Source organism: Apis cerana, linkage group LG8, assembly GCF_029169275.1.
Source record: "Apis cerana isolate GH-2021 linkage group LG8, AcerK_1.0, whole genome shotgun sequence".
NCBI classification, from domain to species: domain Eukaryota; kingdom Metazoa; phylum Arthropoda; class Insecta; order Hymenoptera; family Apidae; genus Apis; species Apis cerana.
The window spans coordinates 2758948-2777591 of NC_083859.1; the positions used below are offsets into that span (position 1 = coordinate 2758948).

General features: G+C 24.1%; 3 protein-coding genes and 1 long non-coding RNA gene across 9 annotated transcripts; 3 read left to right on the plus strand and 1 right to left on the minus strand.

The window, feature by feature from the left end:
- Window positions 1–1349: 1349 nt before the first annotated feature.
- LOC133666621 (trissin receptor) lies at window positions 1350–7984 on the plus strand. The gene is given in 11 exon segments (XM_062078888.1): window positions 1350–1366; window positions 1886–2061; window positions 3270–3423; window positions 3425–3527; window positions 3530–3701; window positions 3704–3751; window positions 3754–3786; window positions 3789–3922; window positions 5002–5029; window positions 5032–5087; window positions 5090–7984. Coding segments are annotated over 11 exon segments (966 nt in total). The 3' UTR covers window positions 5135–7984.
- LOC108004180 (D-3-phosphoglycerate dehydrogenase) lies at window positions 3796–11474 on the plus strand. 2 transcript variants are annotated; one of them, XM_017066905.3, is made up of 8 exons: window positions 3796–3888; window positions 8233–8398; window positions 8886–9026; window positions 9549–9700; window positions 9776–10128; window positions 10227–10445; window positions 10511–10948; window positions 11004–11474. In XM_017066905.3, the coding sequence occupies exons 3-8, from the start codon at window positions 8892–8894 to the stop codon at window positions 11246–11248; spliced, it is 1542 nt and encodes a 513-aa protein (XP_016922394.1). In that variant the 5' UTR covers window positions 3796–3888; window positions 8233–8398; window positions 8886–8891; the 3' UTR covers window positions 11249–11474. The 2 variants fall into 2 exon arrangements, with proteins under 2 accessions (XP_016922394.1, XP_016922395.1); XM_017066906.3 differs by lacking the exon at window positions 3796–3888 and having other exon boundaries at window positions 8238–8398; window positions 8891–9026.
- Window positions 11475–11482: 8 nt separating this feature from the next.
- LOC108004181 (putative SLC9B1-like protein SLC9B1P1) lies at window positions 11483–17686 on the minus strand. 5 transcript variants are annotated; one of them, XM_017066920.3, is made up of 8 exons: window positions 17103–17686; window positions 16812–16987; window positions 16478–16596; window positions 16147–16308; window positions 15937–16083; window positions 15310–15414; window positions 13219–14973; window positions 13056–13121 (listed from the first exon to the last, which is right to left on the minus strand). In XM_017066920.3, exons 1-7 carry the CDS (start codon window positions 17684–17686, stop codon window positions 14968–14970), a joined length of 1299 nt encoding a protein of 432 aa, XP_016922409.1. In that variant the 3' UTR covers window positions 13056–13121; window positions 13219–14967. The 5 variants fall into 5 exon arrangements, with proteins under 5 accessions (XP_016922398.1, XP_016922397.1, XP_016922409.1 ...); XM_017066917.3 differs by having other exon boundaries at window positions 13219–14977; XM_017066919.3 differs by lacking the exon at window positions 15937–16083 and having other exon boundaries at window positions 13219–14977.
- LOC133666534 (uncharacterized) lies at window positions 14738–18008 on the plus strand. Its single transcript, XR_009830768.1, has 2 exons — window positions 14738–14879; window positions 16789–18008. It is a non-coding gene; the product is annotated as an uncharacterized LOC133666534 (long non-coding RNA).
- Window positions 18009–18644: the final 636 nt, after the last annotated feature.

An 18644-nucleotide genomic window follows, 5' to 3' on the forward strand; every position in this document is an offset into this window, starting at 1 on the left:
AATTAAAAAGAATGAAGATGCCTGCGCGAAATTCAGGATATTCGATCAAATTAGCAACAATAAATAAAAGTCTTTAGTTTTCAGTACTATGCGAAATAAAGATCAACCTTGCGATATAAAATTATTATCGGACAAAATTCTTAATATTTCATGATTAATAAGATTACTGTAATGTGATAGAAACTACAGATTAAAAATTTCTATTAGTCATGGATCAATATAAAAAAATATTCATTTTTTATATATCATTAATAATAAATGATAATAGTATATATAAAAATTATAAACAAAGAATTGTAATCATATAACATATAATTGATATAAAAAAATATTTATCATCAGCATTTTATTCAATTTATAATTATGTAATTTAAATTAATTCTTGTTTTTCTAATAGCCATCGACAAACTATCAAAATTAATTTATTGTAATAAGCGATTTATCAGTTTATATAAATTTGAAATTTTCGTAACTTGCAATTCTAAATTTTTTATTATATACCAAAAAATATAACAGAAATGCATATTCATTAGAGAATATCTTGAAACTTATAATAAAATAAAAATAGTGTTTTTCAATAGAATTTATATTGATTATATTAATACCATCTATTTTGCTTTTCTGTTTATCTATTTATTTTCTTTAATTTTAAATATATCATTATTAATTATTTTAACAATCCATAATTATTTCAAATTCATTGATCTGTGATCATATTTGAAATTATTTATACATAGAAACATATATAAATTAAAAGTATAATTAGCAAATTATATATTTTGCTTGTATGAATTTAACTGAACTGCTATCATTGATAAAATTAAATACATGATAAATTAATACACGAAAACAAAAATCAATCGTTAAACAATATAATTATGGATTAAATAGAAGATTATATCATATATCATACATATCTTGAAAATAATAATCTCAGAAAAAATTGTCACAATATATTATCTATATTATAATACTTTCATAATAATATTTTGTATCTTTTTGAATAAATTTTTGAATAAAAATATTAAATTATTTAAATTTTCGTGGTACTATAAACAATGTCAAAATCAATTTAAATTTAAAAAATAGTACAGAATTATATTTAAATAATTTAATATATAAGTACGTGTTTTTTAACGTTTATTATATACGTAATATGATACTATATAATAAATAATATAATATTTCTAAGAATTAAGAAGAATAAGATAAAAACTATACATTGGATGCAAAATAATACAAATTTCAATTTTATCTTTGTTTTAGCTTATTAAGGAAATTTACTTATATAATTTGAATAATATTTAAAGATTAATAAATTCTTTGCAATGTGGTTTTCTTCTTTTGAAATGATCAATCGTCAAAAGTATATCATAATCAAAAATATACTGCATAATAAAAAAAAAACTTTTTCTTTCTTCTTCTATATAAAAAATTGGAATTTTCTTATTATTATTTTTTTTTCACTTTAACAAATCAATAAAAAAAAATTATTTAGAAATTTGTTTAAAAATGATATATTTCTAAAAATAATATTAATATTTCTAAAAAAAACTTACAACTTATAATTACAACTTATACAAAAAAATTATGTTTATATCTTATTAATAAACTGTTTTATGATAGATTTATCTGATAATAGTTGAACATAGATAACAAAAAATATATTTAATTATAATTTGAAATTTAAAATGATGTATCATTATAAATGTATAATTATTTATATATTTTTCAAAATTTAAAATTTTTTTAATGATAAAAAAATATGATTAAAACGAAAATGATATAATAGAATTAATTAGAAATTATTGCAATTCATATTTAACAAATTATATTTTAAATATTAAGAATTAATAATTTTGTATTTTTTGCAATTTTATTTTAGAATGATCAACAGCTGTGACATCATCATTCATGAAGTTCACAATAAAAAAAGCCTGATGGATAACGAAACTTCTTTATATGATATATTTCTAAATGAAGAGTACATTCTTAACAGGATTGATATAAGAGTAATTTTTATTATGCTTTATACCATTGTCTTCGTTTTCTGCTTTCTCGGTAAGTGATCGTCTTGATCTAGATCACTTGGATTATCACTTGAGTTTCAAAATATTGTAATCGATGCAATGATGAAATTGATTTGTATCAATTGTGTCCAATGTATTCTTTCTCAACTTTTGACAAAATGAAAAAACACGAATATCGGTAAATCAATAAAAACTATTCTTCAATCGAAATTTCAATTCATTTCTATAATAAATATTCGTGTTCATGAAACATCGATGCTAAAGTAGAATTAATTAATCCTTTTATTATATTTATAAAAATTTATTCCAACTCTGAAACAGATATAATTGTTTTTTTTAAATCTATTAAAAATTTATTTGTATATGTTACAATTAATAAAGAGAAAAAAAGCAACATTTACATTCAATAAAAATTTCATATAAAAAAATTATATTAATCTAAAACTATGATTGGGTTATATCATAATATATCATAACATAATAAGATTAAATTTTCAAAAGAAGAAATTTCACAAGACATGTCATTCAAAAATTATCTTTATGTCAGAATTTTATGTTAATAGAATTTCAATTTCAAGAGCGAATAAATCGAGTGAATAAGCGAAATTTAGAAAAAAAATGATTAATCTTTTTAATGTAATTATTATAAATTATTGTAAGACAATTGGAAAAATGTTATCTAATATACAAAATAAGAAAATAATATAGCTTATAGATTGTTTTTCCTATAAAATGTCTCAAAAATCAAAAATTAAAAATTTTGGTACTTGAAAATCTTAATATTTTTAGACATTTCAATGTTTTCGAGTATCGATTCAATCCGATTTGATCTAATCGAACTCGATTTCTTTTCGATATATCGAACTATTTCAACCTAAATTTAAATATACAAGAATCAAATTCTTATACATTTCTGATATTGAATATTTCCATTCTTTCTGCCTTATAATTCTTTCTATATCTATGAAAAAAATTAAGAATAATTAAAATCCTTAATTGAAATTATGAATAATAGTAATTTGTTTAATCGAAACTTTATTATATTTTTGTTTATTCGTTCACTGTTTTTAGTTGATAATGAAACTCTTTAGGTTAAAGTCTGTTTTCTATTTTACAAATGATATAATCAAACTTTTCATTATATTTGTTCGAAAATATTAACGATTATATAAGAGTGATCATATAAAATATATTCAAAAATATATTTCTATGAAATTTGATTTGATTTATTTAAATTAGATAATTTAACGATAATCTTCATCGTAATGTTCTCTTGACAACTATGCAGTATTATTAATTTTTTTTTAATTAATTTGATAATACCTGATTTCTACGTCGATATTTTTTGCATATATCAAACTTTAACGAATTATTTGATGAACAGTTAACACATTCACACTTCACACTTTTTCTTATATAATGAGTATATTAATTTCAATAATAGTTTGCATCGAACGATACTTGGCTATTGTTTATTTTATTAAATGCAAATCCGTATAAATTAAACTGGAAGTCAATTATAAATCATAATAGATATTGTTTAGATCATAGCCATAATTTACGTTTGCCAAAAATTCTTCTATGTTGAAACCATAAAAAATTATTTAATCACGAGTGAAATGGACATCATATATATAACTAATAACAAAAAGCATAACAAAACACTGTTAGATATCTCATTTTTTTTTACTTACTTCCACTTCTCTTGATATCTTGCCTTTATACAGAATTGTCGTCGGTTTATGGCGAAGTAGTACCTTGGAGAATCAGGCTCAACGGCTAAAAGCAAAGACGGTAGTGTTCATCGCGTTCATAAATTAAGCAAAAACATACTTTATACCAGACATGGTGTGATAAGGTATGTATTATACTATAATTACTATATATATGAGGTTATCCGGAAAAGAATTATTTATTATTAAACATAACATATATGGGAATTATCTCTTAATTCTTATTTTAAAGTATCCTCCAAAACTTACAAACTTAATTCACTGTTTCTTTCATTTGTTAAAACAATTTGCAAAATTTTTTTTTAAAATCAACATGATTTGATCTTTTGTTCCCAATTTGAAATTTCTTCATCCAAGCGATTTTAGTTTTAAAAAAGCTATAAGTTGTAGAAAAATCTGAATTGTAAGGAAACAAACTTAAATTATACAATATTTCTTTAAAACTTAAATCTTATTACTTATTAGATTATTATCAATGACATGATAATATATGATAATCACATAATACATGTATACTTATTCAACATATTTCACTGATAATTGAATTGTACAGAACAATGATTATGTACATGCATACAATAAAATTTAATACAAATTATTATTACATTAAGATTATGCAATTTATTTTTAAGATATTCAATAAAAATAGATTTTTATTTCGGATAAATCTCATATATCTCGTTTAAAAAAAGTAAACAAATCAAATTATATGACAAATGCTGCGATTTCAATTTCTTTCAAACTAAAATAATTTCAGTATTAGTTACCAAACTAGTCAATATCAGAACCGATTTATATACTATATCATTGCGTAAAATACTTCGGTTACTGACGTCAGCTTTTTCTACATTAATTGCTTATTTCCATGAAAATAAGTATTTATAAATTTTTATCTTGGAAGCAATTTATCTCTTTTATTATGTTGTTTATGTTTATATTGATAACAAATAACCACTTGTAGAAATTTATATGTGAAAAGTAATTTTATATCTCAATATTATGAGTGCAATTCTGATTTCCCTAGATTTTGTCACGTGATTTTGTTTACATTCAGTATTCCTAAAGTATTTATATAATAAATTTATTTTATTTAATTAGATATATATAAATACTTAAAGTATAAAAAATCGAATAATAATCAAATTAAAAAATTAAATTTTAGAATATTACGGTTATAGATCATTATGGTGAGAATGTTCACCATGTATAATTTGCTGCAACAAGTATGAATTGTCTAGCGTTATCGAAGTTCAAATTATGATCGTTGTTGAATCTGAGCACTCTTCTAACCTTATTCAATCTTTTTATTTTGTATACAAACTCTTTTGTTTAAACCCTTTATTATATAATTTTTTCTCACATAATTTTTGAAGAGAAAGAATTTCTTAAAAGAATTAACATATTAATACGTCACAAAAAACGATAAAATGAACATAAATCTTTTTCCTTATAATTTGCAAAATAGATTTGTTATATTTAATTTCATTTCAGCTCCAACTAAACGAGAATTTAATTGCAATATAATATGATAATATATATAATATAGAACAAATATTTAAAAAAATCAATTTATTGGATGCAAAAGTTTTATATACTTCATTGATAAATTTTTCATGATTAAATTAGCATATCCTTTTAAGATAAGACAAAGATTTTTCTATATGAAATTATTGCTCTCTTGGTATGTAAAATGAAATTATTTTTATTCAAACACATATTTTCTTCCATATTTTAATTTTCTTTGTTTATATTATTTCATATTTCTTTTTTTTTTATCATTATATTATTATATCATATAATAATATAATACGATATAATAATAATAATATCATTGTTGTGATCCGAGATCTATATAAAAAACGAAAAGAATATATATTAAAAATAGATTACAGTCATTTCCATTATTTTCCTAGTACAAATTTATATCAAAAGATTGGAAGTTATTCTCGCAAAATAGATTTAAAAAAAATCTTAAAATAAAGAAATAGAAGATGAATCAATAGAACAGAATTGTTTGTTTTCCAATTACATGAAATTCGCATTAAGCTAACATATCGTCCATATTTGGCACTGGTACAAGTGGTTTTAGCAGACGAAAAGATTTCTACAGATCATATATATCGAACGATAATGAAAAAGGAAAAAAATGAAATTTATTTTATTCGAATACGAGATTTATAATATAGATAATATAATAGAATTTTAATGAAATGACATTGATCAATTATTACCCAATAATTGAAATAGAAAGAAAGTAAAAGTAAAAATTGATAAATATATTATTAAGAAATATACAATATTTTATGTCATTTCATTTTAAATTCTGAGAAAATTGATTTTCCATATATCTTGTTATCCTACATATCTTGTTTCAAGATGCAATTTAGGTCAAAAACGTAATAATATTATTGAAACATTAGAAATTGAAACTTCATTATGAAAATAAGGAGAATGATATAATCAGATGATATGAAAATATTATCGTATATTTTGTCAATTGTGTATTGATATAATTTAATATAAAGTTATAATGTTATAATAATAAAGTTGAAAAAAAGCAATATTTTGATATTGATTTTTTTTCAATTTAATCATATTTTCTTATTATTAAAAAATTTATAAATTTGAAAAAAATAAAAAATAAGCTATAAAATTTGAAAACTTAACAGAATTAAAGTAGATCAGTAGTATTATATTATTACAATTGAAACTTTATACAACTTTTTTTTTCATTTTTTTCAACTTTGACAAATATTTCAATTTGATGCTTTGTTATATTTTAAATTAATTCTCTCCTCAGTTAGTATATCAAAATTATATAATTAATTCATTAAAATTATTATCTACATCAAAATTCAATGAAATAATTTTTAACCTAAAAATTAAATTGTATACTATTTAATAAGAATTATTTCAATAAAAATTTTATATAAAACAAATGCTCAATAATAATAATTTTACTAAAATTATAAAAAAGTGCAAAACTTTAATTTATTTTTTTTATTTATAAAGCTAAACTTAAATTCCTTTTCTAGATCTATGGATAATAATGCAGTAGATATTGCATAGACATTTAGCATTTAAGATGCAATATAATTTCTTTCTCTTTTATTCACCGTCTATTTCTTCGTTCATTTCAATCTATCATCGTTTTTCCATTCTCTCCTTTTTCCTTCTTTCTGTCGAATCATGTGAGTATTATCTACATTTTTTTCTTTCTTCTTAAGTTATCAGTTGGGGTCTTGAGTTCGCAGCTAAGTAACCGGTTAACTCCGGTCCATCGACTTCTCCCTAGGCATTTTATCAAACAATGGTTGATCATTTCTCAATAAGACATTTGCATCTCGATCGATAATCATGAAATCATAGCTGTTAAAAAACAAATGAAATTGATTTTAATAATAAGTTATCATTTTAATATCAAGAATTATTAATCCAAAAAAAAACTATATTTATAGTTATATGTATATCTATAATTGATATTCAATATATCATATATAGATATATAGATATATATAGATATAGATAATATATAAATATTGAATAAGCAGAAAAAAAAACTTTGTAATCAAGATAATATTTCTCATTAAAAAGAATATAATTATTTAAATTATGCGCTTATATTTGTCATCATTTGCAAACATGTTTGAAATATTTTCGAATGCAAGATAATAGAAGTAAACAAATAGCAAAGAAATATAAAAATAAACAATTGAAAAAGAAATTGAAAAAATGAAAGAATGAGAAAATATTGATTGATATGTTCAAAGTTCGAGTAAATTGAACGCCGCGTGAATGTATCAGACTCGCAGTGTTTATCTCACAATAGAAGCAAAATGAAAAAAAAATAAAATAAAATAAATAAATTGGAGTGCCGAGCAAATCCAGAATTCGTGATAACGATGTAATAATTATTATTATTACTAAATCAGACCCCCAGCAGAAATTGCATCACGTAACATTAGATGACCCTAGAATGGAAAATATATTTTGCCGTCTGCAATAAATGTATATCGAGCACGTGTAATGCGAACATAAATATTTTTTTTCAATTTTTCAAAAATAATTAATGAAAATAAAAAACAATTTATAAACATAATATAAACATAAACGAATTTAAAAACGATAAACGATAAGAATAAATTTTTTTAACCTGAAAATCATTATCTTAGACTGTAATAATCATTGTAATAAATATGATCGTTTCTTTGTTAAACAAAAGTTATTTTGAAATTCGCATTCAATTGAAATCACAAAAATTAAATTTATTAAAAAATAATTTAACAATCGATTTTATTAAGAACACGTGTATCTGTTTTCTATTATCAAATATAAAGCTTGTAAAATATATATTATTATATAACGAGAAATTTATCATATTAATTGAATAATCTTTCCAAATCCATGATCGGTTTTTATTTGAAACAATAATAATTTGAACAAAAATAACGAAATATGAATGATGGTAGATGCGCGCTTCACTGACTGAGTGGGGACACCGCTATAAGAAGATATATCACCAACGAACAAACAGTTTACGGTTGGATTGCCGAACACAGCAGTAGAAATTTACGCTCGTTTTCAACGAATCGTCAGAGATATATATTCAACTGCATTGAAAAACATTTCTTCAAGGTATGTGTCAATCGATCAACATTTCTCTATCAATCATACATCGAATGACATTAACATTTTACTGTTTTACATTTTGATTGCGTTGCAAATGCATTATAATTTTTCATGCTGCATATTCTACGCGTTCACTTACATAACTAATAATTATTTACATATTGTAAGAATCAAATTCGTCAGTTTTTACTTAAATAGTATATAAATCATAATTATATATAAATCATAATTAAACGTTAGAGAAAAAGAATTTAATTCAAATAATTTAAACATAAGAACAAATCGTGTAAAATAAAAACAACCGGTTCGTTGTTATATATATATATACATATATATTGTATTATAGTATATTATATATTATATATATATATTTATATATATTATATATATATATCAAACGCAAGCAATTTATGTAAATAAAATTATGAAAAATATAAATAAAAGATATATATTAATAGCGGAAATCAAGATACTTATATTCTGTTTATTCAAGGATAGCATGTCAACCACACTTAGAAGCGTTCTCATAAGCGATCCTGTAGACGCATGTTGCGGTGAGTTACTTGTTCGTCACGGTATTCCAGTTACCACCAAATATAAATTATCAAAGGAAAAATTGATAAAAGAACTACAGGTATGCATAAATTTGACATTAATTTAAATTATTTCTTTTTCTCACTTTCTCTTTCTTCTCTCAAATTTTTCATATTCTTGATTTCATATTAGCAAATATTTTCAAAGAATCGCAAAATTAAATCATATTATAATTACTTTATATTTTTTTATTTTGATTAAAAAAATCAATTTATGTTATTTCAATTCAAATGTAATAGCAACATGTGTAACAGTTCAACTTTCTCGTTCTTCCTCCTTCCACTTTTCATTCTTTAATCTCGCTAAATTACCACTTACATTCTAGTCGATTCAACCGGCTAGAACCAGTTTAGTTGGCGAATGTGAATACCGGTTCATTGGGTCGTTGTACTTAACTTCACCCAAGTTCCCCTTCTATCATGTATATACATCTGCGAATGCACAGTTATGTGCAATCTCCATAATAACTTATTCATAAAGAAGAATCGACACAATTAAAAAAAACGCAAAGCCTAACTATATATATTTATATAATATATATACATACGTATGTTCAAAACAGAATCACGAAGGATTGATTGTTCGATCAGAGACAAAAGTAACTGCCGATGTATTCGCTTGTTGTCCAAACCTTCGCGTCGTTGGCCGAGCTGGTACTGGTGTTGATAACATCGATCTTGAAGCTGCCACACGGAAAGGAGTCATTGTATTGAAGTATACTCATTTTTTTTATCTTTTTAATTTTATTTAATTTTAAAAGAAAATACTAACCGATTTAAATTTTTTCAGTACTCCCAGTGGAAACAGCATTAGCGCTTGCGAATTAACATGCGCTCTAATCTCTAATTTGGCGCGTAATGTTACTCAAGCAGTTCAATCATTGAAAGACGGAAGATGGGATAGAAAATTGTATTCCGGTTTCGAATTATCCGGGAAAACTCTTGCCGTACTTGGAATGGGTCGTATTGGACGGGAAGTAACACGAAGAATGCAAGCATATGGAATGCGAGTGATCGCCTTCGATCCTCTACTCACATCTGAAGATGCAAATTATCTCAATGTCGAAAAATTTTCTTTGGATGAGATATGGCCAATGGCTGATTATATTACTGTACATACACCACTTATTCCTCAAACGAAAAGTACCATCTTTTAATTCTATATTTAATATTTATGAAATAATAAATATTAATTTTTAATAAATCGTTTATTATTAATAATTAATTACTAATTTTTTTAGATTTAATCAATGCTACAACATTGGCGAAATGTAAAAAGGGAATACGTATCATAAATGTGGCTCGTGGTGGCATTGTAGATGAAGAGGCATTATTGAATGCATTAAAATCGGGCCACTGTGCTGGCGCTGCTTTGGATGTATTTACAGAAGAACCGCCAAAAAACTCTGTTACACTAGAATTGATTGCACATCCTAAAGTTATCTGTACTCCTCATCTAGGTAAGATAAAATAAATAAAATAAAATTTCTTTTCAAAAAATTAATAATTTTTTTATATGGTATAGGAGCAAGTACTGAGGAAGCTCAACAACGAGTTGCTGAAGAAATAGCCCAACAATTTTTGGTGTTAGCCGGTAGATCAACGGAATATGTAATTACCGGAATCGTAAACGCTCCAATGTTGAGCGCTGCTATGTCACATGAAAACGCATCATGGATTGAATTATCGAAAAAATTAGGCAATTTGATCAGTCGAATTTTAAAAGGAAAATTGAATATAACCGTACATAATCAAATTATTGGCAATAAAGAAATGGAAAAAAAAACATTCATTCATACAGCTATTCTTGTTGGAATCTTATCAGGGCAAACAAAAAATGGTTTAAATTTGATCAACGCACCGACATTAGCACAAGAAATAGGTATCGATATCAAAAGAAGCTACGAAGAGTCAACGAACATCGAAGCAATTGTTATTCAAGCTGAGGGTCATTGGATTAAAGGTATGAATGAAATAAAGATTATTGCATTGTTGATTTATTTCTTATTTTTATGCAGGAACTGTTCGTAACAACAAACCGATGTTACTCTCACTAGATGACGCATTGTTTTCTGATGGAATAACTTTAGGAGATTTCATCTCTTTATATCAAACAAGTAATATACAAGATTTAGCGCAAATTGTAAACGTTTTTTCCTTGAAAAACATCAATATTTGCAACTTAAATACCAATGGAAATTGGATGATTATTCAAACTGATCGAGAAGTTTCTATACCTATCAATGGTATTGAATCCTTTTGAAATTAATGCTTTTTTATTACAATGGTTTGATAAATATGTGACATTAAATCGCATATATTTATTCCATTTTTTTATATATAAAAAAGAAAGAACACAGTATTTTAAAATCCAAAATAGGTCATTTCCACTTGTTATATCCGATATATCTTTATTATCGATGCACAAATAGCGCATCGTTTAATTTTATTGAAAGTTAAAACGCAATAAATTGTATTTTTATTTAAAACATCATGATTGCACATAATTAAACATTTTAATAAATTTTTCATATATACACGTGTATCATAAAATAAAAATATACAAAAATATATATGTGTGCAAGCACACGTGTATGTATATAAGATATATGTAGTTTATATATAAGTATTTATATTTTTATATTATTAATAATCATTAATAAAATATTACATATATTATAAAATTATTAATATTATATGTATGTAACGTAATTAAATATTCAGCTACTTTCACACAATATCAAACTATGCATAATGTGTTATACACATATAGACATTTGCATTTATGTCTTTGAAAAATATACACATCTTAAAGAATATATTCATTGATAATTTTACAATAAAAAATTATTTTAGCATTTATTGGCTAATTAAATCCACAAGAGCACTTTTTATGATCTCTCAAATTTATATTACATTTTAAATTATAATCATATAATTTTATATTCTTTCATAACTGTTTAAGCGACAACAATTAAAAGTAAATACAACTCCATCCTGTAAAAATAAAATAAAATTTTTTAATTTTATAATGAATTATAATTATTTATATATATTATTATTATTATATAATTATTATAATAATTATATATTTATATTTATTATATATTTTTTTATAATATAAAAAAAATAATGGAATTGATAGAAATTCAATCAAAATATGATATGAATTCAACTTACTTTAACAAGTGAAGGAAGATTCCGCCAAAATTCATGATTAGGTACCATTTCCCAACCAGTTGCTCCTCGTAAAAACTTTAAAATTATCGTTCCTCCAATAAAATATATTCCAGTTAATATAAAAAAATAAATAAGCAATATAGAACCAGTAGAAAGACCTTTAATTTGCGTCGTTTTACAAGCATAAGAAGATGTTAATATTAAATGCTGAAGCAAGAAAATATAAGCAAGCATATTTAACATACAGTGGAAAATATATTATTTTTTTTAGAATTAGAAAATTTAAAACATACGTATTCATTCTTATCAATATTGATAGAATTGATATATAAATGAGTGCTACATAATTTATTACAGCAAGCTAGAGCTATTGTCGTTATACTATTATTTTCATTACGAAGAATGAAAACGGGCGGTTTCGTATTATCTATTTCGACAATTATTTTTGTTTCTTCTGCTTTACCTAGACTAAAAGTATGATTGTTGTGTACAGCACATAACTAGAATATAAATGAAGTATATTAAATAATATTGCTAATAAAACTTATCACACAAATTTATGCTATTTTAATGAATTTAAATTTTACTTACGGAAACACCTTTATAACAATCAGTTGATTTATTGCCTAATGGTATATTCATACAAGGATGATAATAAAAAGTGAAATTAGTTAAATCATCGGTGGCTATTAAACTAATAAATATTTATTTTCAATTAGAAACTAATGCGTAAAATATAAAGAGGTTAGAATTTTTAATCTACTGACCTTGAATTACTTAGAGGTGACAAATCATAACCTTGTCCATTAGAAAACATACATGAACAAGCCGTTAATTGTCTACATTCTGAAGATATTTGTTTGCAAAAAAGTATTAAAAGAGATCCAACAAATAATATTTCATTTTTCCCGACCATACTTAATAATCTTTGATACATAATTATAGCACTTATATCACTATTACCATACATAAAGTATTATTGGTATTAATTTCAGCATTTCTTTTCCAAAAATATAAAACATTCAAACAAAACAAAAACTTTTATTAACTAACCTTAAAACTATTCAACAACGATCTAAATGATACTAAGATCAGACTCATTTCTACAAACACGTTAAAAGTTACTTTTCTATTTTCTTTTTTGTATCATTAGAACTACATTATGCTATTACATTATGCTATTTAAAATAATTGTTAGATCTATTATATATATGTAGAGACAAAAAAGTGATAAATTCATATGAAATCTATTTATAAATATAGATATTATCAATATTACTTTGTTAATCAATCCAAGATTTTTCAAAGAGAAATAATGCAAATATATTATTCAATTGAATATATCATCCAATTTTGTCTCTGATCATAATTATGTATGAACAAATATTAATAACGAAAAAAAGACAGAAAATATATAGAAAATAAAAATCAAAGAACCAACGTCATTTCTAGAATACTGTAGATTAAATATATAAAAATAAAGTAAATATTAGAAAAAGAGAGAAATAAAATAAGAAGTAACCATTAATGCCATCTTTTAAGAACTAGAAAAAGAATTATTTTCTAAAATCTCTTAAGAGATGACGCTAATGGTTATTTCTATTTTATTCTATTTTATTTTTACTCTTCTTTTATTATTTGCTCTTCTTGTTCATATTTAATTTCATATATAGCATTTTAAAAATGACAATGATTCTTAAATTTTTGCTTTATCTCTCCTATATTTTTTTTCTTCTCTGTACTACTTCATTTATGACATTCTAGAGATGGCGCTAATTCCTTCGTGAATAATTTAATTCATAAATGAATCTAACAATCAATTCAAACTAATCGAAAAATTTATGAATATAATGTAATACTATATAAGAATATTTTATATATAATGTTTAATATTTTAATATATATATAATTTTATATATACAATTTTTACAATCATAAAGAGTATATCAAACATAATTTTAATTTTCTAAGCAATTGACATTTCAGTACAAGAGACACAAAGTTTTATGAAATGTAATGTAATGTTAAATCTATCCTGTATTTCATCCTGTATTTTATATTCTATTAAACGAGATTATGAGAGTTTAACTCTTGAAATAGTTATTTCAACAAACAAGTTTAATTTTAATGACAAAAATTTTTAACAATAACTGTTACATACATAATTAATCAATAATAAATTAGGATATAAGACAAGATATTACGACAATATAAGGTTATGTAAAACATTACAAGTACAAAGTTTTATAAATTATGAAAAATTTTTTCTTATTTTAAAGATAAAATATCAAATAAAAATCATAAATTCATAACAAATAGCTTTGAAAAAATTTAAAAAAAAAAAGTAATGAAAAATCGTATCAACAATTGGACGATTCTCTATCTATGAAAACTTTAATACATCGTCAAGTTTATTAAATTTTAAATTATAGCGATATGCAATATTTATCGCGAAGATATCGATAACTCTGATTGGTCGATCATGGTTGTCGATATTGCAATGTCAGATTCTATAGAATCGATTGATTCTATAGAAAAAGTATGTAAGCATGTAGTTTTATAATTCCTGATTGTTAGATGATTCTGGCAAAAGAGAAAGAATTCGCAAATAACTTAATTCGCGTTCTTTTTGACGTTGCTCTTCAGTAATCTGTTCAAGGAAAATCGGTCCGGTATAGTTCATCAAACAGCATCCGAGCGGTGCCAGGAAAAAAGTAAGTACGGATAACCTGATAATGTCCAAAGCCATTTCGAATTCCTCGTTTCCTTCGTTGTTCCGCAATTGTTCATACGCTAATGGTCCTAAAGCTGCCTTTAAATTTGAATTAATAAATACAGATATAATGAATATCTATTAATGGGATCAAGTATATCGAATATCGCAAGTAAGTTCGAGTAAGAGATTTATATCCTTTATAAATATTTCGAAAGAAACAAGATTCGAAATCAACTGATCAAAGAATAAGATCAGATATTTCGAAAATATAATGAATGAACTATATAATGAATTATATTAATGAATTATATTTTATAAATAATATTTGAATCTTATAAAATAAAATTTGAACATTGAATTTGATTTGCATTTATAAATATATATTCAACTTGATCCAATTATTATGTAATATAATCAAAACTATATACCTGCAAAGTACCTTTTGGTACAGAAGCCGTAATTAAGAACAATCGTTCTTTCCATGTAAATGAACTAATCGACCATGCTACGATATAAGCAGTAATGCATCGTCCCTGTGCTCGTATATAATAAAAAATATATTTGTTCAAATTAATCGTGTAAGCAGAGAATTTAATCAAATAAAATAGAATCTTGATTATCAGAATGATATATATCTTCTGTGATGAACAAATTCGATTATTAAAATATCAATTAACAAAACAATTATTTGAACTATACTTTGTGTTTACATTAATTTGTTCATCATGAATTTTTCAATATTTTTGCTATTTTTGTTAATATAAAAAATTTTGTTTTGATATATAAAAATAAATTTTTAGTTTAAAACAATAAATATTTGTAGATTTTTTCAAAATCATATTTTCTTCCACCAGTTTCATATGTCTACAAGATGACTAGTTTTGCTATATCATTGTCTTTCAAATAACTGCCATTAAAAAAAAATTAATAAATTTTTTAAATTAATTAATTGAAATTTAAATATTTTTTGGTTCCTGTTGCTACCAAAATTTTTATTAATAATTAAGATTCTGTATTAAAGTTTTAAAGTTTCTGTATAAAAGTTATAAATTTACCATTAATCCAATCAGAATGCAAAATAAATGTAATCCGAATTTGGATATACTCCACAGTGTTAAATCAATGTCAGCACCTATAATTCCGACTAAAATTGGTTGTGCCAGTTTCCAAAGTGTATGCATGATTCTTCGTAAATTAGCTGACTAAATATATTAGCAATTTTTACATATACCTACCAGAAAATGAACTTGAAAATTGATACTCACATCAAATTTATGCGATAAAATTTTCCAACCGGTTATGCTGATAAATGCCAACGTTAAAGTGGATAAAAATCCTGCACCGGAGATAACTATCTTCGCAATTCCTGTTGTGCACATCAAAGAACCGAGTACCAAGCAGATTACACGATACCGATCCACGTGTCTCTAATTGGTATATTGATAAATTAATTTAACAATGATAAATGAAATAAAGCAAAAGATAGATAAATAGATAGATAGATAGAAAGAGAAAGAGAAAGAAAGAAATAGTAATAATAATAGCAGAAGAATAGTAGTAGAAAATAGTAAAAAAAGAAAGACATAAAATACCTACATGACTACGATGGGGGAAAAAGATGAAACAAGTCCCTAAAAACATTCCCATTGAAAGGCCCAAAATTATATCGCGAAGACCAATGAATAAATATAACCACCATTGAGTTTTATATTCATCTGAAAAAAAATTAATTATAGGAATGTTATGTTTTTCAACACAGGAAACAAAAAATTAACAAATAGAATGAAAAAATCGAAATTAAAATCGAATATAAATCAAATATTAAAATCGATTAAAACTATAGAAAATAATTTTCTATTTTATCATTAGAAATCAAGAAAAGATTATGTTTTTATATTTTGTTTCAGCTTAATAACGAACGATAGCCTACCAGTAGCGAAAACGATCGAAAAACAAATCACGAACAGGGCAATAACATGTACAGCGTCGATGCAAGCAGCAGTGCAGAGAATTGTGTCTAGTCTTTTAGCTTCTCCATAACCTTGTTCGACTAAAGCTAGGAGAGTGCTCATGATCACCACTGGCGATATACCACTAAGTATTGTTCTTTGTGCCAATATAAATGAAAAAATTATAATAGGAGGATAATAAGAGAAGAAAAAACAATAGGAAAAAAATTATGGCGTATATATAGTACATTTACTTTCGACTGGTCACTCACCCAGTCATAAAGGACCAGTCCCAATGAAATAATAAAATGAATCTGCAATATACTGTGATCATAAGTATTTCGATTGAAGAAGGAACAATGGCCAAAATTATTATGAACATTGTATTCTTGGTTATACTGGTGAACGATAACTGAAGTCCAAAACGTATCATGATAAAAGTTACACAAAATGTTCTGATCTTAGTGGTTGTTCTGATACCAAGTTCTTCGCGAATATTGTAGAGTCCGGAGTTACGAACGATTAAGCCAGCGATTAACATTCCAAGCATGGGTGGAAGTTTTACATATGGAATAATCGAAAAAAAATTGCCAAGACAATAAGAAAATATTGCAAGAAAATATAAACCAAAACCATCATTGTTTGGTATCATCGTTTTGTCAAATAAAAAATACAACACTGCCCAAGCCATTATTATTATGCCTAAGTAAGTCGTTATGTCAAACAAATTTGACCAAGTCACACGATCGAATCCAAAATACTGTATAACCGGTTTCGTTATAAGCATGTTTCGTATCACGGGATGAAATATAGTTATTCGATGACAACACGTGATATCTTCATATTCTTCATCCATTTTTCTTAATTTTTAATTTTTTTTTATTTTGTTTTTATCACACTTTGATTGATCAAGATTTTTCTTTTTTCTATTCAATCGTTCCAAGTTGATATTCGTTACTCTCTACAAGGCGTAACTGATTTTGTTATCGAGGTTATGTCTCTCTTCGATTGTTTCCTTCGACTTCGAAGTATTGATCGATACTCCAATCGAAGAATATTCATAATCGATTTATCATTGAATTTTCAAAATTATGTATGCAAAAATATTATATAAGTATTATATAAGTATATGTACAAATAGATTTTAAAATATATACAATACAATATATATAATTTAATTTTTTAAGTATTTCTGATCTGAATTTTAATTTTTTCTTTCAAATAAAAAAAATATTATTCTATAGATTTTAATAAATGGAAAATCTAAAAATTATCAAAAAAGAATATCATAGAATGGAAAATTAGAATCTATTGATATCAATTTTTCGCAAAATTCATTTCGCATGTTCTTATTCTCATGAAATATGCTAAACAATTTTATCGAATTAAATTCGATGATTTTTTTATAAAAATTGTAAAATTATATCAAATTCTGTAAGATATAGATATACATAATAGATATACATATGCATTATCTTAGCCCTTTTTAGTAAATACTCTTAGCTCCTATTGGTTTTACTTGGCCTTTCTTCTTCCCTCTTGTTCCACTTACCTCGATTCGTATATAGGATTCATGCGCTAGTTACAATACAAATCCCATCTTCTTTCAAATGCCGTCAAACTATAATCGTTAACATTTCTCTCCACATTTTCATTTCAAAAAGAAAATTTGCAACTTATTAAATTACAATCAAAATTTAAATTTACAATCAATAAATCGTTCTATTATTATTTTTTCATTGTATTTTTTTCTCTTTCCCTTTTATCGCTTTTTTCTTCTATTTTTTGCCAAAAGTGCATCATAAACAATTAAT